General features: G+C 48.1%; 1 protein-coding gene across 3 annotated transcripts in view; it reads right to left on the minus strand.

The window, feature by feature from the left end:
* MTMR12 (myotubularin related protein 12) overlaps window positions 1-23,262 on the minus strand; it is a 70,072-nt gene extending 46,810 nt beyond the window's left edge. For 2 of the 3 annotated variants that reach the window (XM_086361307.1, XM_086361310.1), the window contains exon 1: window positions 21,646-21,876. In XM_086361307.1, the coding sequence (XP_086217433.1) occupies window positions 21,646-21,813 (168 nt within the window). In that variant the 5' untranslated portion in view covers window positions 21,814-21,876. Of the gene's footprint in view, window positions 1-21,645; window positions 21,877-23,235 lie in introns of those variants that run through there. The other variant, XM_086361308.1, reaches the window with a different exon arrangement.
* Window positions 23,263-24,056: the final 794 nt, after the last annotated feature.

A 24,056-nucleotide genomic window follows, 5' to 3' on the forward strand; every position in this document is an offset into this window, starting at 1 on the left:
TAATAAGTCACATTTATTAAGTTCTATGAGGTGCCAGATAAGTACTCGTCATAAGTGTCTCATTAAGCCGCATAACACCAGAATCGGTACTGCTTCCATTTTACAGATGAAGAAACTGAGGCTTAAAGAGGTTCAGGAACTTCCCTTTAATAGGAAAATAAGTCACTAACCAAGGGTTCGGCCCAAGCCCTGACTAACTCCAGAGCCCACATTCCTTGCTGCTGTGTTCCAACAAACACGGTCTCTAGTTTCCCACCACAAAACATCCATTGCGTGTAACAGAAAACCAGTCTCCTGCTACAAAACTCATTAGAACAAATTAGAAAAATTCCCTTACGAGAACTGAACTCCACTGTACAAGGCTTTGCCTCGTACAGGACAGAAGCACATGAAAGCAAGTGCCAGCTGCGCGCCTGAGAATCTGCTAAGAGACTGTGGAGCAGCCTGCCTGTTTCACTCCACTGGCTCTCAGTTTTCTCTAGTGTCTTACCAAGTTCATATTCAGGATGCACACATCTCAAAAGTGTGGTGGACCAAGAATCTTGGCAAAGGTGGAAAAAGGGAAGGCTCTGCAGGTTGACCACTGACCTTGAAAAGAATGGGGCGGGGGTCTCTACCGTGAAGCTCTCCTAGGCCAGATGCTTGTAAATGTTCATGTCAACCCTTCACTGCTTACAAGGGCTCTGAGTCAAAAACCAAAATTGTTATTCTCAGTTTAATTTCATCCAGGCAGAAGGGCAAATTCCAAGAGGCAACATAACATCCCCAAAGGTTCCAAAACACAATTTCTTTCGATCACATCTGGCACCAAGTGCTAAAAAGACATAATACAAACATTTTTATTTCCTCCAAGTCGCTCCACTGCTCTAAAATGGACACTTAATACTCTGTTTTCTCCGCTAAAATAGAAAATCGGAGGGAGAAGATGCATTTGTGGCTACATATTAGGTGGCAATCCATGTGTATCTCAGAACAAAATTTACCTTTTTTTTTTTTTAAAGCAGAGTTGTATTTTTAAAACAGCATAGTACTAAGAATTTAAGTTTTGTCTTTCCCCTGTTTCTCCAAACTTCTCTCTGTGCATGTATTAAAAATAAGTAATACAGACTTGAGGCAACAGTCCAAACCCAGCTCTGGTACCTGCAGACATGAATTTGGGCTTGCCATTTAACCTGACTGAGCTTGGCTTCCTCCTGTGTGAATGGAAACAACACTGCCTACTATGAGGTTATGAGCAGAAGCAGGTGTAAACACCTGGCATACGTATTCAGCAAACGAGGTTTGTTACAACTATTAGACTGAGCAGAGTCTGTCCTCCTTGATTCCTGTCTTTTTCTCTCCCTTTCCTCTGATGATTAAATAAAGGTTTCAACATACTACTTAAAAGCTGCAATTATTTAAGATTCTGCATGAGCAGAATAACCTCTGCTCCTCTTGTCAGTCCTGTTTCCCACGTTAAACGAAACTGACTCCACTCAGGAGACTTCTCAATTCTTTTTTCTGGGGATCAGAAAACTCCTGCAATTAGCAACACCCAGACTGGTCCTAATTCCATTAGACTTTGACTACACAGGACTATCTGAAGTCATGGAAAAAGAAACGGCCTTTTTCTATTAATAGGACTTGTTTTCTACAATGAGTTAGGTCTGGTTATTTGGTGTCTTTTCTTCTGCAATAGAAAGTATTCTGAACCCACTTACAAGACCAAAAGAGTAAACTAACAGCTTCCTTAAGAGAACACCACATCCCAGGAAGAGACTGCTCAGGCACTGCAACCAAAGGAAAGTTTTCTCAACTGCTGAGTTTATTCAAAGCAGGTTAAACTGAGAATTCCCTGGTGATCCAGTGGTTAAGACTTGATACTTTCACTGTCGTGGGCCTGGGTTTGATCCCTGATAAGGGAACTAAGATCACACACACATACACACACACACACACAAGCTACTGAAAGTTGGTGACAAATTGAGAATAAAAACTTATATAAGCACTTTTGTACTGGAATTTAAAGAGCCATACTGCAGGCTAATATCACTACTATCTAGTATCTACATCACTAATATCTAATCTGTCTGTTTATCACTTCAAAAACAGTATAAATAAGCACCATCACCACCAACCACCCCTTCACCCCTGAAATCAAAATATACACCAGTCCTGAAAAGAGAAATTATATCTAGGGGACTCCAATAAATCAGGGTGTGTAAACAGGAATGAAAAGGAAACCCTCCCCTTAGAAAAAAAGTGAAATTCTCCCTTTTCTCTGGGAAGCCACCTGTACAGGTTGGGGAGAAGGCAGGGAACACAGAATGCAGAGTTCTCACATCTTAACAGCTCTTTTGCTTACATATTTTTATAGTATTTTCTTTTTTGGACCCCATAAGAAAAACACAGAAAGAACTAACAAATACAGAGATAATATTTTAATATTTCAAAGTGTTTTCTCTTTTTTTGAGAAACAAGAGTTGTAACATCTGCTGTTGCTGATCCTGAGGGAATTAGCATAGCTAAATGGAGAAGAGGGGAAGCGGTTAACAATAAGGCACAGCCCACGTCTGGATGCGCCAAGGGTTATGGGACACAATGAAATTCCCACGTGTACATCCTCCTCCTGACCAAGCTGAGTTCTCAATGCGTAATAAGCTGCTGTCTTCATGGGCAAATTTACTGGGCAAGTGATTAAAGGCTATCCAACTTGACCTTTACAACTGGATGAGAAAATACAATCTCTTCCTTACTGACATCACAAATTACTCCATCGTGACTCAGGGGTTGCTGGTGAACTGCAGAAATCACAAGTGTCCACTCTATGAACGTCAAAGCGGCTACCCTCGAGGGCCAGCCCTTACGGAGGCTGAGAGGTGAATAACAGTAACAAACATTTCTAGAGCCTTAGGTACCAGGCACTGTTTAAAGGGCTTTATACTTATTAACTCATTTAATCCTCACAGCAAGCCTTGAGGGAGGGCTCTTATACCCGCTCTTCCCTCCACTCTGCAGGTGAAGACGCTCAGCTAGCATGTGGTGCAGGTGGAAGTCAAGCCTGACAGCTGACTCAACCTGCGTTCTTACACGAGGCCACATTACTTCTTCTGTGAAATGAAGGAAAACAGCACAGGAAGATCACTGAATGCATCTGCTAGACAAGCATCACTGAAAGAACCCAGTGTTTGTTGTTCAGTCGTGTCTGATTCTTCGCAACCCCATGGACTGTAGCCTCTGTCCGTGGGATTTTCCAGGCAAGGATATTGGAGTGGGTAGCCATCCCCTTCTCCATGGGATCTTCTGACTCAGGGATCGAAGTTGGGTCTCCCACATTGCAGGCAGATTCTTTACCGTCTGAGCCACCTGGGAAGCCCCAGGAAAAGCCTCAAATTGTTGTGGAGAGGGAAAGAGGCTGAAAGGAAAAAAAAAAAAACATCTACCCTAGGAGTAATGGCCGCTGTGTGGGGAAGAACTCAGGGGCTTCCTCAACACCACCCGAGAGCTCAGCTCTACGACTTACTCCACTCCATCCTCCAAGGTCGAGGTCTCTGTCACTCCAACCAACCCTCGAGAGTTCTGCGAGAACCTTGTGTGGTCCCACACTCCAGGAAAGGCCCCAAGGCAAACACCACAGTATGGTTTGGGCTACCCTGTGCTTCCCTTCAGAAGCATGTCATCTGAAGTCCCCTTTACACCTCCTTCCCCTTCACCCTCAGTATCCAGTCTTTGACCAAATCCTTGGGTACTGCCTATTACAGACACCCAGAGCCCATGCTCCTCTCTCACTTCCACCAGGACCAGCCTAGTCCAGGCTTTCTTCATTGCCCACGTGGAGCAGTGCAGCAGCTTTCCAACTGCTCAGGCTGCATCTGCCCCTCTGGCACCCACTGCCCGCCCTGGAGGGGCAGTGGCCCCTCAGGACTCAGCCCGCTCTGGGTGACCAGTGGGAGAAGGACAACGACCTGACAAAGCCCGCCAGGTCCTGCACAGCCTGGTCCCTGCCTCCCTGTCCAGCCTGGTACCCCACACCCTCCTCCTCAGTCTGCATGTCGGCCACACCGGCCTTCCGTCAGCCTCTCGTACCTGCCAAGCTCCTTCCTGCCTTGAGTCCAAGCCCCTGCATGGAATGCTTCTCCTCTCTGCCCTGTGAGTTTCTGTGTACCCATCAGACCTCAGGACAAGGGTCATTTCCTCTGGGAAGCCTTCTCTGCCATCAGGTTCTTTAAGCCCTCTGTATCTTTCCCTCTTAGCACTTGTCACAATTGCAGTATCACATTTGTTTATGTAATTATTTAAGTCTATCTCCCCATCAGTTTATAAACTCTTTGAAGGCAGGCTCTCTGTTTTTCTGTTCACCATACTGCCCCAGAGTCCAGTGTGTGTCCATGTGCATGTGCGTGCTAAGTCGCTTCAGTCGTGTCTGACTCCTTGTGACCCCATGGACTGTAGCCCACCAGGGTCCTCTGTCCATGGCATTCTCCAAGCAAGAATACTGGAGTGGGTTGCCGTGCCCTCTTCCAGCAGATCTTCCTTACCCAGGGATCAAACCCATGGCTCTTATGTCTCCTGTATTGGCAGGCAGGTTTGTTACCACTAATGCTGCCTGGGAAGCCCGAGCACAGGCCTTGCAAACAGTAAGTGCTCAAAAGATTTCACTGAGTAATTTAGTTAATAATGACTTTAAGTAATGAGAGGTTTTTAAACCACTCCAGCGGGGGCCAGAGAAACATTTGGAAGATTAAGAGACAATATCTAGGCTTGGGCATTAACACGGGCGGCATCACCAAACGCTCTCATGTTACTGGAAAGAACATTCCATTGTAGACTGTCACGCATATGACATTCATCCAGAAAGACTGAAAGTCGTGGAGCCTGTCCAGTGAGAGAGGCAGGGCAGCAGCCACCATGGATGGACTTGGTGTCCTCCCAGGATCTCACAGGCAATTCAACCAGCGTCCAGGGACGGCTGCTTCTACCCTTTCCCTCTTCTTTGGAGCAGTGGGAGCTTCTTAACTGTCACCTGGTTTCAGCAAAGGGCCCTGGGCTCCCCCTTAACCCTCTGCTCCTTCTGCCCTTCAACTGTGACACTCCCTGCCCAGCTGCCTTATCAGCAAATGGCCACAGTCTTATTTCCGGAGCTGGACACGTGGGATAAAATCCCTTACTGACCCCAATTGTGTATCATGTTCAATGCATAAGAAAAGAAGGTTAGGAAAGTACAGTTCTTTTAACAATCAAGCAGAACTGGTTCTACTACTTATGCTGACAGACTTTTTTCTCTGCCACGGGCCGAAAAGGAACTCAATTGGAAAGTGATGCAAATTTTCAACAAATGGGGTGTTAAGCAAGGCCCCTGTGGTTTGTGCAGCACCTCTCTGTTCTGACAGAGCTTGCTATTACCACAAGAGAGTAGCGGAGACTGCCGCTGGCGCTGGTCACTTGAGCGTCCAAGTCCTCAAACCCGGGAGTCCTAGAGGCCTGCATTCAGTCAGCACAGCAGATTGAAATAAATGGAGGGAGGGCAGTTATGCCAGAGGGGTGGAATCAAGGTTGGGGGTTTTCTGTTAATTACTTATTTCAATATTTACCCCAATGCTATGGCTACCTTTGTTTGTTTGTTTTAAAAGGGGATAAGGGCATAAACAGCAGGTCTTCCAGTTTCCGTACATTTTACCCCACAGATCAAAAGGAGCTACCTCCGTTCCTGCTGCGCTTGGACAATCAGCAGTTCCCAGGACTTGCTGCCCCGACACGGCCTGGGAACTCCGCCCGCACTGGGCCAGAGGCACTCCCATTCTGCCACCTGTGCCAGACAAGATGTGAGAACTGCCACCCACTCTCCAAGCTTGCGGCCCAAAGGAGACATGCCCACTGGGACCCACCTCCCACAGCTGGCCCAGCATGGATTCCTTTTCCTTTTTTTAAATTGTGGCAACAGTCACATAATATAAAACATAATATTTTAACTATATTCAACTGCACTGTTCAGTGGCACTAAGTACATCCGCCTCGTTGTGCAACTGGTCGAGCATTTGAAAGGCGTCCACCTGATGGCTCAGACTTTCGTCTCTGAGAAGGAGTGGCACAGATCACAGGGCTGCAGTGAGCCTGCGGAGCGAAACCAGGAGTCAACACTCAAGCTGTGTGTCTGGTTCCTCAGAGCCGCAAGGTGGACCTGCCTCCAATGGATACTGACTGATTCCAACCACCAGCTTCCAGGTAGGCTAACCACCAAACACCCGGGATAAAAGATGGAGAACTGACTTCAGCATTCAAGACATTTAGACAGACACACATTAAAAAAAAAAAAAAAAAACTGGAAAACTGGGGAATCAGTGCTATAAATATTCATTCATTATGCTAAGTCACTTCCGTCATGTCTGACTCTTTGTGACCCCAAGGACTGTCGCCTCCCAGGCTCCTCTGTCCATGGGGATTCTCCAGGCAAGAATACTGGAGTGGGTTGCCATGCCCTCCTCCAGGGGAATCTTCTCAATCCAGGGATGGAATCTGTGTGTCTTACATCTCCTACATGGCAGGTGGGTTCTTTACCACTTGTGCCACCTGGAAAGCCAGTAACATATTAATAATAGACACCAACAGAAGGTTTTCTTTTTACACATCATCTCACTTAATCCTCTCCACTCTTGACTGACATTACTGCTCCCGTTTTAGAGAGGAGGAAATCGAGGCTGACCAAGGGTAAGTGAAGCGAGACCTGAGCCTGGGCCTGCCTGCCCAGCGCTGTGCCCTTCGCTGCAACAATCCTGGGCCTGCCCGCCAACCATATCCTCCCCAGCAACGCTGTCTCCTCCCCTGCCTTTCAGACGCTCTTTCACCGACTGCACTATCCTTTCTTAGGCACCTGCTGTACCAGCACAGCAAATGCAGGGGTGAACTCAACACACAGCCCCACCCTCCCCAGAGCACAGGGGGTGCGACCACAGCGGGGGCAACAGTGACGTGTGCAGGGCTACGCCGGGGGCGGGGGCGGGCAGGCCATGGTGGGGACTCGGCACGGACACCTAACCACATGCGGAGGTGAGACCAGAAAAGACCGCTACCCTCAGGAAGTGTCAATTAGGCTGAGACCTGAGAATCAGCATAAATGAGTTCCGGGCCAAACAACCGACCCGCTGTCTGGCTGCTCTTCCTCATCTCCCTCCTGGGCATCTCCTCATAGGACCTCTGCTCCTTAGGGAAACTCTCCAGCAAGACATGCTGATGGCCCTCCTCCCCTCAAACGAACCTGCACTCCAGACTCCTCTTTGGGGATCCAGATCTGGACCCCCAGACAGCCTCCCAGCCACTCGTGCTGGAATGGCCCTCAGACCCTCCAAATTCCCATTTCCAAATCAGCTCACCCCTTCCCCCATCCCTCCCTGCACCTGCCGTCCTCTGGACTCCAGCCCTGCATCCACCCGGCAGTCATTCTCAGCTCTCCCTTGCCTCTTGTATTTCTGTCTGCTCTGCTTTCTTAACAGCTCCAGAAGCCATCCGCGCCCGTCAACGGCCCTGGCTGCAGCACTTACCCCAGCCACCATCGGGTGTACCTTGCCCACTTCTGATCACCCTTGCACTGCCTCTACCCCGCTCCCACACCCACAGGGCCCCTCATCCCCCCTCGCCAGTCCCACCCAGCCAATTCGCCATCCAACCCACTGCCATATAGTTCAAGTCCTCTGCAAACCTTTCTTATACTGCAATAGTTTCTTTCCTTGTCTGTCTCTGCAAAGAGTGATGCTAAGTGGGGGCTGGAGCTGTACTTTTCATATTTTTAGCCTCAACAACTTATATGCTCCTAGATAGCAAAATGCCAATAAAAGTCTACTGAAAGCATGCATAACAAAATAGAAAGAGAAAAACAATTCTTGATCCTGGTAATATTCTTTAATCCTAAACACAGTTCTTGAGACAATTCTACCCAAACTGACTACCTAATACTGCGCATCACTGTTGGACACCTATAACTTACATAACGTGTGTGTGTGCTTAGTCACTCAGTCATGTCCCACTCTTTCAAGTCCATGAACTGTAGCCTGCCAGATTCCCCTGTCCATGGAATTTTCTAGGCAAGCATACTGGGGGGGGTTGCCATTTCCTTCTCCAGGATCTTCCCGACTCAGGGATCGAACCCATGTCTTCTCCACCGGCAGGAGGATTCTTCACCACTGGACCACCTGGGAGGTCCAACTTCCGTAACACTGTGCACTGACTATGCTTCGAACGAAAAATTTTTTTTATTTTAAAGCTTAAGAATAAATAAATAAGGAAGTCCTTTGCCTTCCCAGAAGCCACCCCGCTTCTCTCTAAGGAGAAGGGGCCAGTCCTCACCCGAGTCCACACAGGGGAGGTGATCGCTTTTGTGTAAATTATGTACTCCAAAAAAAATTTTGTTTTTAATCTTCGCCTTAGTACTTGTTCTTTTTGTTTGTTTTATTTTGAATGGACAGCCATCATAGACCCCTTTTTTTGTCCCTCAACTTGAGATGTATGAAGGCTTTTGGTCCCCTTGGGAGCGGGTCGAGGTGCGGAGGCAGTCAGGGCTTTCCTGTACACTGACTTGAGACCAGTTCAATAAAGTGCACACCTTAAACACACACACACACAAAAAGAATAAATAAATAAAAACTACCACCTAAGTTTGTGATCAGTGGCAAGTATTACTGACCTTTCCTCACACCTCTCCCTTAGCTGGCTTCCTGAAACACGCTCTAGTTTCATCGGTAGGGCAGGGGCATATTCAAAAACACTCTGAATCGGAAGCCTGATCACTAAGGATGGAGTTTAGAGACTGAGTGAGTCTACCTACTGTTGAGGTCTAGGAAGCTGGAGAAATCAAATTAGGATTTGTTTCCTGGAGCCGATTTCCAAGGCTGCTGGCCCCCGACTCCTGGACAGATGACTCTGCACCCTGCCGAGTCAGCCTGACCAGGTACCAGGTTTGCCGCTGACCACAGCTCGACTCTACTAACAGTACACTGCCTTGGCAGGTGGAGACAAGCAACAATTACTGTTACAATAAAGCACGACGTCAGCATCGGACGTCCAGTAAGAGGCTAACCGACGCTCTCTGTCTGGACTCAAGGTCCCAGACCACAGACATGAGGCAGTTCGAGACCTGGTTTTTAAGGACTATGCTCTTTACACATCATGCAAATCAGTTCTCAGCCACAAGCAGTGTTCAGTTCATAGGGCGAGCAGGGAATTCTCAGGAGCATTTCAGGCTAAACATCCATTATCCACAAAAATAGACTAACTTAAACATGTAAATGTGTAATTAGCAGAGGTTTTACTATGTCCTATTTCACATGTCCTGTGTCATTTGTCTTAACAACAATCCCTCACATTTTCATCCTCATTTCACAGATAAAACCAGTGAAGCTCCAGGAGGTTAGATGATGTGCCCAGGCTCAGAGGGCTAAATAGGTGGTGAAGCCAGAACTCAAGACTTCAGACCCTAAGTTTGGTCCTTCTGATTCATAAACTGTGATTCCATAAGAGCTTATTAAGACATAACTCCCATACCATACAATTCACCCATTTAAAGTATACAAATCAAGGTGTTTATCAGTCCACTCACAGAATTGTACAACTGTCACCAAAGTCAACTCTACAATATGTTCAGGTACCCAAAGGTGCCTTTACCCAAGAGCAGTCACCCCATTCTTCCCACAGCCCTAAGCAGACAATCTTAAACTTTTCTCTTATTACACAATAGTACCATTAAGTGTCTCTTCGACTCAGACAAGTCTCCAGGGCAGGGGAAACAGGCAACGACCTCCCACGGCGCCCTTACACCACCCCCCCACCCCACCCCCGCAACAGCTGAGCCTGACTATCTCATTCATGTATCATTCTAAATCCTTTCTCTCCCATTTAGATCTCCTGCTAGTCCCCCTTATCTCAGATTTTTTTTGAAGGAAAAAGTAACTGCTCGCCAAGATGATCCACGGTAAAGCCCTCACCTGTTTTGACAGCTCATCACCCACTGCACAGCAATGGAAGGTTTACCATGCTTCTTAGCAAGGATCACTCTTACCAGGCACTCCCCAGGCCTTTAAATAATCCAAACCCTTTATCACATTCTCCCTGGTAGGAAACTCAAGCTAGAGAGGAAATGGTGAGACCGTGGGCAGCATAAGCCTCAAAACCCACAGATCTGACCTCGCCAAAGAGCTGGCTCAATTCCAGCAGACGGGGCCTGAGCTCAGGAGCTGCCTGAGGAAGCTAAGGGCGGCCCGAGACACATTGTGGGCAACAGCTGGGCTTCAGGCATCCACGCAGGTCAATAACCTACCAACGTCAGCACCACAGTGACAGTGAAAACGAATATTTTTAGGCAAAACACCTCCTGCCAAAGCAGACTCTTGGGGCACAAAGACCCAGAGTCAAATCAGTGATCACACCGAAGTTCCTCATATAGTTCTCAACCTCAGCCCCCAAAGCTCACTCTGCAGGAGAGGTGAACACGACCTGAGTGAAGGGCCCGCCAGCGACCTTCTGAGGCCCTCTCCCATGATGGCCCTGAGCCACCGCCCTATTCACCCTTCCCTGAAGCCACCGTGAGCTCCACAAGGCCACGCTGAGTGGTGGGCACTACAGCCCTGCCCTGGAGGAGCTTAAGTCCTGTTGCGGAAATGAGAGCCACAGACACACAGCACAAAGGAATAGACAATAAACGCTCGACGGCACCATCAAAACCCGTAGCTACAGTCAGCCTGCACCACGGACACGAAGAAGGGAGGCTGCCAGTCACGAGGAAAGACTTGGGAACACACAGGGACTGAAGGAACAGGCGCCCTCGGGGGCCTTCACACTACACCTCTCACACCCTCTCTCTTCTGGTCTGTCTCTATTCTTGGGCTTCCTCTGTGATTTCATCTGAAACAGCAGTTCTCAAGAGGGGCTGAAGGAAGAGATGCCAGTGAACTGAAAAAAACTACAGGTTCCTACTGCAGGTCTCCCTCCCACTCCCCACCACCCCCCCATCATTCACATACACCCTTCCCCCTGCCCCCGGGGGTCATATCTGAATCTCTAAAGCAGGACTGGGGACACTGGGTTTTGAAAAAGTTGTTCAAGAATCATGCTGGGTTTTTTTGTTGTTTTTTTTTTTAAAAAAAAGCTCCTTGAACAAAATATGTTTAAAAACACTTGCCTAATCCAGGAAATGAGACCCAAAGAGGTGAAGGGGCTTCCTCGAGGACACTCAGATAAGAAATGGCCACAGCCCAAGGTTCCTGAATCCAAGCTATTGCTCTATCAACAAACCAGAAGCAGGCAGAATCTGGGTGAGCCTGGGAAAGGTGCTAAGGTTCGGACCAGTGAAAGGGGCAGGGGGCATGAAAGACCCTTAAATAGGAAAATGACACGTCAAGGCGGTGTCTAAAAGGAGCCTGGCCATGATGTGAAGGTTGTCTGGGGGAGGGGGGTTCCAAAGGGAGAGGTGGCAGGTGGAAAAACCTGTGTAAGGTAAGCAGCTGTGGTTGGTGGTCCCGGGCATCAGATGAGGTGCTTGGTCTGGACCACACAGGACTGAGGAAACGAGAGGTGCTGGCAGCAGCTGGGAAGGAGGGAAGCGGAGCTGAACTGGAGGCAAAGTCCCAGGACCTAACATGTTGCCCAAACCCCAGGTATCCCTGGAAGCCCTGAGATAAAGGAAGTTACTGATATAGGAGGGCAGAGAGGGCATCCATGAAACAGCTCACTGAGAAAGAAAACCGTGCTGGAAGGGAGATGGAAGGACGCACACTGTGGGTATGGCAGGATCCCACAGGAGGGACGGCGCCCCCAGCTCCAGACTCACGCCTCTGCGAGGGAGCGCAAAGAATGATGCTCAAAAGGAACGCAAGCTGTTATCGGGACCTGCTCTAGTGGCCAAAGACAAGGACACGAGAACGAAGACACACAGCTGCGACTTCTGGGGTGAAGACTTAACAGCAAGTACGGCAGTTAACATTTCCTAAGCATTTACTCGGAGAAGGAAATGGCAACCCACTCCAGTGTTCTTGCCTGGAGAATCCCAGGGACGGCAGAGCCTGGTGGGCTGCCGTCTATGGGGTTGCACAGAGTCGGACACGACTGAAGCAATGCAGATGCAGCAGCAGCAGCAGCAAGCATTTACTACAAGCCAAGTTGTACTGCGTTAGCAATTCTCCACGGAGGGCCTCACTTGAGACTAACAACACTAAGTATGGGCTGGATACTAGGACCTTTATTCCCATCATACAGACTAAGAAACTGAGGCTTAGAGAACTTACATACCCAGCCTAAATCCATACAGTGAGTAGCAAAACTCTAATTCCAAAGCCATGCCCCTAACCCCTCATGACACCGAGAGTGAGGAGGGCAGTGCTGGAATGTACACCAGCGCTAGGAGAAAGAGGTCAGGGGGCGGTCACGGGACCACCAAAGTCTTACCATTTAAGCTAACTGATGGGACCAGCAGCAGCTGCGGAAACACATGGCACTGCCTTCTGTGTGTCCCCTCCTTGTCCCCCTCCAGGGCTGTGCTGGGCTGTGCTTAGTCACTCAGTTGTGTCTGACTCTTTGTGACCCCATGAACTGAGCTCATCAGGCTCCTGTGTCCATGGGGATTCTCCAGGCAAGAATACTGGAGTGGGTTGTCATGCCCTCCTCCAGGGGATCTTCCCAACCCAGAGATCGAACCCAGGTCTTACACACTGCAGGCAGATTCTTTACTGTCTGAACCACCAGGGAAGCCCAGGAATACTGGAGTGGGTAGCCTATCCCTTCTGCAGGGGATCTTCCCTAGCCAGGAATTGAACCGGGGTTTCCTGCATTGCAGGCAGATTCTTTACCACCTGAGCTACCAGGGAAGCACCTCAGGGCTGCTATGTATAGATGTCAGGTCAGCAGAGGAGCTGGCAAGGAGCTGAAAGCCTTGGGGCAGTAGCTCTTCCATGATCTTGGAGCAAGAGGAACTGGGGCAAATGAGAAGCTGCCTACAGGCTCACCAAGAGCCAGGCTGACCCGTACAGCAGCATCCACAGAAAATGGAACAAACTGCAGGTCCCAGAGGTACCCCCGGATTCTACTCTTTAAGACCTGCCGCATTCACACGCCCGCATGCACCTTACATAAGAGATGATGACAGACGGTCCAACCACCTGGTCCCCACGCACCTGTGAGTCTTCCAACTTATCCCTCTTGCCTGCAGCCTCCTTTTCCCCACACCGGAACCCATATCAACACTGCCCCTTCCAAGTCCCACGCAGCCTCCCAATGAGGCCAGATGCTGCCGTGGGGCCGCAGCAGGCCCTCCTCCGTGCCTGGGAGTGTCATGCGCTCCTCCCTTGTCAACAGGCAGCACCTACCTCCGTGCATTGCAGCCATCTGTCGACGTGCCATCTCGCCGGCAGAATGTGGGCCTCCTGAGTGCGCAGACTGCTTTTTTCTCTCATTCCTAATTCTAACACAGTGCTTAGCAAATGGTAGCAACACTCAATAATTCTCCCAACTCAAGTTATTGTTTGGGCGTACATAGTGCTTCTGCTCATGCTTAAAATAAGCCTGCCAGGAAGATGGGCACCCAACGTTAGATGAAGATCAAAGGGAGGCTCAGAGAGGGGAAGTCACACCAGGAAGCAGATCTCAAGGGATTCAAGCAAAACAGGGATACAATCTTACGTATGGAGAAAGGGGAAGGAAGAGTGAGATTTTTCATCCAAAAAACTGGGACCATTCCCATCACAGGCATTCTCAGGAATCTTAAAAAAAAAAAAAAAAAAAAAAACCCTCTCAGCAAAAACAAGAACAAACAAACAAAAAAAAAATCCAGCAGTTCAGGATCACTGCCTGAGACAGGGGCTGACAATCTGTTACCAGGGAAAAGGCAGACTTCAAAATATGTCACCCCTGTAGCCAGTGCTTTCACGCACAAGCCCTGCTTTTCTCCTGGCTGAAGCCACCCTCTCCCCACAAAGCAAACAAGTGAGGGCTTAGACTCCTCTGAAAGGCCGCCCACCAGCTAGGTGTACAAGGACTGAAGCATTTAAAGTCAAAACAGCACATGATCTGGCTACTGCCTTTGGAGCACGTAAAGAGAATTATTACTCCCAGAGGTGATTTGATTTTCCTTACTCATATCTTCGGTAAATCATTGACCAGATGTGATAAATGCATAAAATGTGGCCTATGATGGAGAGACTCAGAAATGAGGAGAGAGGAAAAAAATAAGTCTACAGAATTAATCCAGCAAAATGTCAAAGGCCAAATGTTAACAATGAAAAAAAGCCAACCACTCAGTGTTCTCATTAGGTTGGAATTTTAAATATAATCAAAGCATTCTCAAAAGTAAAAAGGAAATAAGAAAAGAGGAAAAGAAACTTTCCGAGATAGTGAAAAACCCTCTAAGAAAGAGTTACCACACAGAGAACTTTCCGGGCAGGGTGCCATGGCGACAACTGCAACAACTGAAACACTCTACTGTCATTAACACCTTAGCTTAGGGAAAGATTTCTGAATTCTAAGACTAATGACTGAGTACTTTCTGGAACCCTCCAGGGGGCTCCTGTATAACAGTAACAGTGAAAGCCCACATCTCCTGAAGGTTACCCAGCTAGCGGCCACGTTCTCTGCTAAGCAGCACCCGCTGTGCACAATCACAGTTCAGATTCATAAATGTTCACATACACCTATCAGATAAGACAGATGTCATTATTTCCACTTTTCCAGTAAAAATACAACTGAGGCTTGGAAGGACTGGCCTCATGCATAGGTATCAAGACGAAGGAATGACAAGTGGTTGCTTTCCCTGGAGAGTGACGCCCAGGTACGCAGAGGGGACTAGGGGAAGGGGGAGGCCCCTGTGACCCTTCAGCTCTTGGAAAGGTTTGCTCACTCCTGGGGTCCCTCTCCACGTCTACCTCCTCTCTTCTTCCCTCTGAAGCAGCAGCAGACTAGAGGTTGGCAGAATTATTCCATTCAATCCTACCTCCCAATCTACCTCAAGAGGCTGATTCTAAGTGATTCATTGAACTACAAACCCTCTGTTCTCCTTGGGGTCTCCAAAAGAGCACATCAGAAGTCACAAGTGTGGACTTCCCTGGTGGTCCAGTAGTTAAGAATCCACCTGCCAGTGCAGGGGACACGGGTTCCATCCCCGGTCTGGGCAGACCCCACATGCTGCAGGGAGACTAAGCCGTGCACCACAAATGCTGAGCCCACACACCACAACTACCGGAGCCCAGGTGCCCCAGAGCCTGTGCTCCACCACAAGAGCAGCCACTGCAGTGAGAAGCCCTTGGACCACAACTGGAGAGTAGCCCCCACTCGCCGCAACTAGAGAAAAGTCCACACGCAGCAATGAAGACCCAGTGCTGCCAAAAGCAAGCAAATAAATAAATACTTAAAAAAAAAAAAAGACGTCACATGAAAAACTGAGGCTGGCTCCCTGCTGGAAAAACAGCTCTTAAGTTTCTGCTCTGCTGACAGGAATCAGTGGTACCACCTTCAAACACGATTACCACAGGGCAGGCTATACATTTTTAGACATATTGTGTTTGCAACAGCGTAAGACACAGACCAAGCCTGGACATACTACAAGAAAAAATGGAAATAGTCACTTTGGTTATTAGGGTAGCATAATTAAGGGTAGCTTCATTTTCCTGGGTAGCTTCATTTTCCTAACTTCCAAAGTCGGCAATATTGTCTTTATCATTAAAATAAGGTATACAACTTTCATAGTGATTAAAAATTTTTCTGACCCCCTAAAAACTGAGTTCTCTCTGATGCATACTGCGATACAGGACGGTTTCCTGTGGAAGTAGTCAAAGGACAGCAAACATTCTGCTGAGCATGTGCAGAGAAGGATCCAGAACATCTAAGTTTCTAAGCATGGGTGTCCCACAGCCTGAGACTCTAACAGCATGGCTGATTTTAACATCAGAGACAGAAGCAGGGTGCAGAAGAGTGGTGGCTGCATGGGGGCCGTCACAGTGGCCACTGTGTTGCTGGCTGCAGGCAGGACTGCCTGATATCAGCCTCCTGACATCTTCTGGTGCTCTGTCTGGAGAAGCTGTGTGGTGCTGGAAGGGATCCAGGGAGATGCCGCAGGAAGCACATGCAGTAGAGAAAAAGCGGAAGCTCTGGACAGATCATCAGGCTAAAGCCACAGCTAGGAAAGTGGTCATTTCAGGAAGAACTCTTCATGTCCTTTAACAGCCTGTGAAGTCACTACCGATGATCTCAAAGCTCAAGGAGAAAATTCTGCCCTTAGAAAAAGTAGTTGGGAATGCAGTTCTTCTCCACAGGATCTTAAACTAACGGATCTAGATTTTGCTTTCAGAGGTATTCCTTTCTTGCTAGAACTGAGGAAGGAGGTCTGTTTTAGGATAAGCCAATCTCTTCTTGTCATCGACCCATCAAAGTCATCAAAGTTGGTATTAACAGTCCAATACCATCGTGTTCCACCAAAAAATAATCTCAATCATTTCATCTGTTCTGGACCCCCAACATCTAGAACAGTGCCAATCACCACTCGGTGCTGAGTAAGTACCTGTTGAACAAATTAAATCATATCTCCAATGAGCCCCATATCTGCTCATGATCCCCTGGTGGACAAACTAACAAAAGCCAAGAAAGAAACTGCTGCCAGAGAACAGGAAAAGGCATTCTCGTGTGCAAACACCAGGCATACCTACAAGTATGCTTCACTAACAATATCCCCAGCATTCACAAACAGAGGGATAAGAGAATGGCCCTGGAGTCCGACCACCCTAGTTTAAATCCTGGCACCAACCCTTGCCAGCTGTGACCCTGAGCAAGGTATTCTCTGGGTCTCACTTTGCACGTCTGGACACAAAAAAAGAGAGGTCACGGTAGTACTCACTGCGTAAAACAGATGAGGATGAAATGAGATAAGGAGTTTCTGGGACACAGAAGTGCCTAATCAATACCAGTAGAAATTTTTTTAAAATTTTAATATATTCCCACAGTCCTAGCTCTGGGAAGCATACAGGATCACAGGTTCACTTCCCCCCACCAAAAGAAACAGCCCTAAGTGAGGAAGAGGCAATCAGATGCATTCTTCTCCCTGGGGGAATCAATGAAAAGCATCGGCTCTTAAATCTGGATTTTTTGGACTTTTCTCAGTCTTCACATCTCTTGTCTGTTCTCCTCAAATCTATATAAAACCTTTCCTGAACTCCTGTGGGTCTGGCTTAGTCACAGGCACTACTGGCCTCAGGAGACAGCTCTTAACCCTGCTCTACAAAAGCACTGTACCCGTGGGCAGGACAAGTAACCCTAAGGACCTCATTTCCACATCAGCAGAACAGACCAAGAGTTCACGGGTAGACTCGGTCATCTCTATGTTTTCTTCCAACTCTAAAAATTCACAACTAAGTAACTAATAACTATTACTAGTACATTCAAGTCAAACACTGACCTAAACTCAACTAGAAAGTACATCTTAGCCATATTTGGCATACCACACAGACACGGGCACAAGTAGGGCAGACTCTCAAAGCTGAACTCTTCCTGGTCTTAGTTTCAGAAGGCAACACACAGCACCCCGAGGCATTTATTCAGCTCTCTCAGCACGAGAGACCCCGTTCTTATTAAATCAGAACTTTCTCCTAGGACCACCATTTAATGGGGTTTCCCTGGTGGCTGAGCAGAAGAATCTGCCTGCCGTGTGGGAGACCCGGGTTCGATCCCTGGGTCGGAAGATCCCCTGGAGAAGGGATGGCTACCCACTCCAATATTCTTGCCTGGAGAATTCATGGACTGAGGAGCCTGGCGGGCTACAGTCCACAAGGTCGCACAGTTGGACATGACCGAGCAACTGAGCGTGCACACACAGTGGTGCTTTATTTATTAATACAAGCTGCCAGGTACAGACAGTAAGCATTTCTAACCGCTGCTGCTAGGTCGCTTCAGTCGTGTCCGACTGTGCGACCCCATAGACGGCAGCCCACCAGGCTCCACCGTCCCTGGGATTCTCCAGGCAAGAGTACTGGAGTGGGTTGCCGTGGCCTTCTAAACTAAGAACTACCAAAGCAGAGCTTACAATTTCAAGGTAACTGAGCAGAGAACTGCCAGTCTTAAGGAAATCAGTTGTCCTTCGGTACCAGAGAAGGTAACTGACCAGAAAACCATTTTAAAACCATACTACCTTCCTGGCCTCTTTGTGCTACCTACCATCTCCCATCACACTGTCCATCTCTGTTGAGGAAAAGGGGTCTAATTTAAAAAGAAGTTACAGTTGACAACTGACATGGAAAGACATTTACAATATACATTTCTGGTGAAATGGGCAGATTATAAAATAATGTGATCAGCAATATTAATCCCATTTTGGTAAAAAAAAAAAAAAATATATATATATATATGCCCTACACACACACCTGACAGGATACACTGCAAGTCACTAATAAGCTTGCAATTTTTCCATTAAAAAAATGTTTGCTTATCTACATTGTCTTATTTTTCCACAATGAACACTAATGGTTTCTGAAATCACCATAATTCAAACAGGTGTTTTCTGTATAAGAACAGAAGAGCTGGCACCCAAACTATAAGCTACCACCTTGCTGAAGCAGAGCTCAGCATCCAGGGTTCCACTGCACAGAGGCACCTTGTGCCTGGGCCTATGCTGGGGTGAAGGTGCTGGCATTTTCAGGTACCAGCCATTGGGTACCACCAAGACCAGCCCAGCTCTCTCCCTCCTGTTCACCTCAGCTTCCAAAACCATCGACTTCCTATTTACCAAATTTATTGATGTGCCACCCTTTGGGCAGAGATTACAAAACGCGACCAAAGTTCCTAAATTACAGCTCAAGATTTTAACTTGCTTGTTCACTGATTTAGGAGAATCAGTGACAGAAGAGCCAAGTTACTGTGGCAGAGATCCAATGTTAACGGAGGAAGTAAACTCCTGTCCCTCATTTTAGGCCATCCAATGCCAACCCTTTCGGATCACAAGAGAAAAAAAAAAAGTCCTTATGTGTAAAAGCATCATCTGCAAATACTTTTACCCAGTTAAGCCTTCTGCTTTTGATAGAAAGTGCTAACTCTTGATAGCCTCTTTGGCATACAGAACACAGATCCTGTTAAATCTTACAAGATCTGATCAGTCAAGAACAAGTTCATCACTGGGCACAGGGGCCATAAGGCACCTTACATCCTGAAGGTTGTCCTGGTGGCTTAGTGATCTACCAGCAAAAAGAGCTGTGAGAAACTGCGACCTCCCAGCTAACAAAAGCAAACTGCGTACAAAGAAGTGATGGGAGAGCACACATGAAAAGCACTAAAGATGAACTCGATATGAGGGAAAGGAATAGGAACAGCAGAATGACAGTCTTCAGAAGAACTTCTATTAAGTGAGCCAACAGAAGTTTATCAGATCCAGGGCTCTCAGAGACACATAGCGACACCTCAAAACTGCTCACATGTATTTCCCATAATGTAATGGCTAGCAAAAGCTAGCTTATACTTAATGACAAATTGCTTCCTCACTCTTTCATTCCCTTATCTTCTAAAACTCATCAACAATTTAGGTCACAGCCTTATACTCTGTCACAAAATATTTTTAGAGACAGATTTCAAGAAAGCAGCATAGTGTCTACATAGCATTATTTTACTGTGAGGAAAGAGAACTGCCAACTATAAGGATCTGAAAAATGTGACCACTTCAGGCTTATTTTGGGGTTGACCCACTCCCCTTCCCTAATATCCTCAAAGGAAATATATCAGGACCTGTGGGCAAAGAGGGAAAATATGCCTAATTACAACATGTGTGCTTGGTGGATAAAAAATTGGAACATTCTTGAACTCTGGCCACATTTCAGAAGACTTTCCACTTGCATTCGAATCTCACTAAAGAGGAAAGGTTAAAAGATCAGTTTCATTTCAACCCAGGCTCAATCAAAAAGACACAAAGAGAAATTGACCACATTACTTACCCTCGATACTATAAGGGGAGCCTGCTGAATATTCAAGATGACCCTGACTCCTTATCAAGCATTTACAGAGGAAGTGGTTTTTATTTTAAAATTAGGACTAAAAATAAGAAGAGTCCTCTGCACTGGAAAAAAAGACACACATTTGAATTTAAAGATACACATGCAAAGGCTTCAGGCCACTGGTGGTTTTATAGAAGCACTCCCTGATGAAGACCTCTCCTCACAGCCCACCTGCCTCTGCTTTACAGAGGTGGGAAGACAGCACAGGAATTTGCCAATGCTTCCGCACCCGTTGCTGATTAATGTGCTAAGAGAGGAGCAGGGAAAAAAAAACCCTTCAGAAATCAAAAATGAAAATGCACCTAATCAGGCATTTGGATCAGGAGCTCAGCGGGGCCTACAAGCTGCAGCCTAACTTCCTCTCCCAGGACTCGGGCATCCCCCTCCCTCACTGGATTCTGCAAGGCTGGTTTCCTTGATGGCCCTCCAACATTCCAGACTCTATCCTCAGATCCCAAACATCCTTCAAGTCTTTGCTCAAATGCCCCATGTGCAAGGAGGAAAAGGGGGTATTTTCTCTTCCCACCATACTTTTCAACTTCTAATATACCATATAATTGAAAAAAAAAAAAAAAAGCGTTAGTCACTCAGTCATGTTCAATTCTTTGCGACCCTAAGTACTGTAGCCCTCCAGGCTCCTCTGTCCATCAAGATTCTCCAGGCAAGAATACTGGAGCAGGTTGCCATGCCTTCCTCCAGGGCATCTTCCTAACCCAGGAATCATACCCATGTCTCCTGTGTCTCCTGCACTGGCAGGCAGGTTCTTTGCCCCATGGGCCATCAGTCAATCCCTACTCTTATCCCACTTGCAACTTCTAATATACCATATAATTACTTATATCTATTTTACCGACTGTTTACTCCTCTCTCCCTCAGATAAGCTCCCAGAGAACAGGGATGTTTATTCTGTTTACTGATGTATACCCCAAGCAGTTTAGAACAGTGTTTGGCCCTGAGTAGGAGCTCAAAAAATATCTTCTGAATGAATGAATGAACTTGACAGTAAAACTCCAGGAGGAAAGCAGGAGGTGGAAAGGCTTATGGTGAGGGAGTGAAATGAAAGGGGGAAGAAGCGACAGAGGGGAATTTACAAGGAAGAGATAGATACTGATTGAGGCCGGGACCGACCCCACTTTCTCCCAGTAGAGCTGATGGGAAGCGGGAAGCAGGGCACGGGATCCCGCCAGCGGCATCATATAGCACTCTTAGAAGCAAGCAGCTGAGATAAGCAAGCTCTACACACTCACTGAGAAATTCCGAGAGCAGGGCAGACCCACCCGCCGGGATTGCAAGTTCTACGCAAGTCATCGGAGTTGGGGCGGGGGGTGGTCAGTACCCCCAGCCCTTCCCCTCCCGTGGTGCCCCAAACCCCAGCTCCCCTCAACTGTATCCAGGAGCCAGCCGGGCCGCAGGACCTTCCCGGCCAGGGCCCCTTCACCTGGTATCCCGGTGAGGTGGGCCCTGCACTCGAGCACCTGCCCGCCCGCGTCGGGGAATCCCACCCGGGCCCGCCGGGAGTCCCATCGCGCCCCTGGGCCCTCATCCCGCTCAGCTCCCCTACGGCACACGGACAGGAAGCGCTCGCGGCCCTCCGGAGGCAGGGAAGGGGCTCCCGGCGCCCCCCGCCCCGGCCACTCCAGCACGACGCCCCGCCCGCGCGACGCCCCCTTACCTCGGGGCGCACGTACGACACGAAGGAGGGCTTGGGCGCCTTGGTGCCGCCGCCACCGCCGACTACCCCTTTCCCCAGCATACCGCCACCCTGGGTAGCAGCAACGCGCGGGAGCAGAGGCGGCCGCTCGCAGCGGCCACCAGCACTGGCGGCCGGGGCTCCGCCCATCCCCAGGGCCGCCGCGGCCGCGGCACCGCCCGCATCCGGCTCCGCCGCCTACACCGCTCGCCCCGCCCAGGCCCGCCCGGGCCCCACCTCCTCCGCGGTTGGGCCTAAGCCGTAGGGAACCCGCCGCCGGAGGCCACGCCCCCTCCGTTCGCGACAGGAGGATCTGATTGGCGGATAGTCGCCTTCAGATAGGCTCCATTCCACCCTCTTGCGGCCAAGCCCGCCCCTATGCGTTCTCTGATTGGCCAAAATGCTCTGCCGGCCGCGCCCACGCCAAGCCCCTCCTTGAATGAACCTGGAGGGATGTTTTCTCTGACCAATCCAGAGCGTTCTCTCCAGGTTCCCCGGCGATTGGATAGCAAGAATGTCGCCGTCGCCCAGTGATCCAGCAGTCACTAAGTTGTGAGCGTTGGTTCACTGCAGTTCTCTTTCCTCGCCCTTTTGGAACAAAACTTCCGAAAGAGTAGTGTATGGAACCTCACCGAATGAGTGATGTTCAGGCTTACTATTTTGAAAAGTGAAAGTAGCTCAGTTGTGACCGACTCTTTGCGACCCCATGAACTATACAGTCCATGGAATTCTCCAGGCCAGAAGACTGGAGTGGGTAGCCTTTTTGCCTTCTCCAGGGGATCTTCCCAACACAGGGATTGAACCCAGGTCTCCCGCATTGCAGGCGGATTCTTTACCAGCTGAGCCACAAGGGGAAGCCTTACTATTTTAAGTGCAGACAAAAATGAAACAAATCAAGTGCTAGGCACTTAGGAATAGGTTTGGATGTTTGATCATGAAAGGCCTTGTAGACCTCTTTTTTCCTAGCTTTTTTTTTTTTTTTTAATCTGTAGTTCTAACAATATAAAAGCCCTTAAGAGATTTCTTTTATTCACCCTCCCGAGTTACCAGTGTGTTAGTCACTTAGTCGTGTCTGACTCTTTGTGACACGACTGTCACAATGAGGAGTCTGCCAGGCTCCTCTGTCCATGGGCTTCTCCAGGCAAGAATACTGGATTGGATTGCCATTTTCTTCTCCAGGGGATCTTCCTAACCCAGGGATTGAACCTGGATCTCCTGCACTAATGGCGGATTCTTTACCATCTGAGCTATAGGGAAGTCCTAAGTTAGCAATAAACCCCTCACTGTTAGTGTAGATTGCAAAGAAAATTCATTTAAATTAGACATTTGGCTCCAAGCATTGTATTAGACACAGGTGAATAAAACAGGACCCAACTCTCAAAAAATTCAGTCTACTGAAAAAAACTAATACTAAATATTTGCAGTTACCTTTGTTGGTGTCAGACACTGGTAAGCAGTAGTCTCATCAATAGTTAATGCTGTTTATCCTCTTTATATCCATGACTGCCCCACCACCAGCATCAAAGCCACTCCAAGTAAACATAAAATCTAAGTGAAAACAAAGGTACTTACTTTTGCAATCATAGTGTTGTAGCCACGCGTTCTGGGACACAAACTCACTCAGAAGGACAATGCAGATAGATAGTGGAGTGCAGTTTATTACACCAGCAGGCCCAAAGCAGAGTCTCCTCTTAGCCAAGGACCCCGACCAGTTTTTGTGAAAACCTTATATTCCCTCAGTGTACCTGCTCAAACCCACCTCCCCAAATTCCTTGAAACTAGTCTGGACAAGGTAAAAGAGATACGATCAAAGTTAACCCATGATTCTTCTGTCATAAGCCTAGATAAACAGTGGACATTTATCAATAGGCCTGTGGTCATATCCCGATAAACATAATGGAATTTATGTGTTCTGTTACAGAGATAATTAGCATATTCTTTTAGGCCACAGAGAGTCCAAGTACAAGCCCTGAGGCTCTTTTATCCTGGGGGTCTGGTTTTCCATTGGTATTCAGAGTCCACTGGGAGGGTGACCCTGCGTGTAGCCTAATGTTCGCAGCTTGGCCTAGGATGGAGTCCAGCTCTGTTTCCTCCTTCACTAGGTTAGGACAAGTCCTGTGGCCTCATTTCCACCAGACTGCCATCCTTCAGTCTATCCAGTACAGCAGTGCTGGGGCCACCAGCATTGCATTGTCCCAGTCCTCAAGCGGAAGAGCAGATGCAAGGAATTAGCCCCAGTCTCACAAAAAGTTATTGACAGAGCTGGGATTCCAACTCAGGTGTGTCTGATTTCAAAGCCCAAGTTCTAAACATTATAATTACACAAATTAGGAAGGAGCACCATAAAGTGAAAATGTTAGTCACTCAGTCGTGTCCCACTGTTTGCGACCCCC

Source organism: Bos grunniens, chromosome 20 (assembly GCF_055505025.1).
Source record: "Bos grunniens cultivar Pamir isolate PY7600 chromosome 20, Bosgru_T2T1.0, whole genome shotgun sequence".
Classification (NCBI taxonomy): domain Eukaryota; kingdom Metazoa; phylum Chordata; class Mammalia; order Artiodactyla; family Bovidae; genus Bos; species Bos grunniens.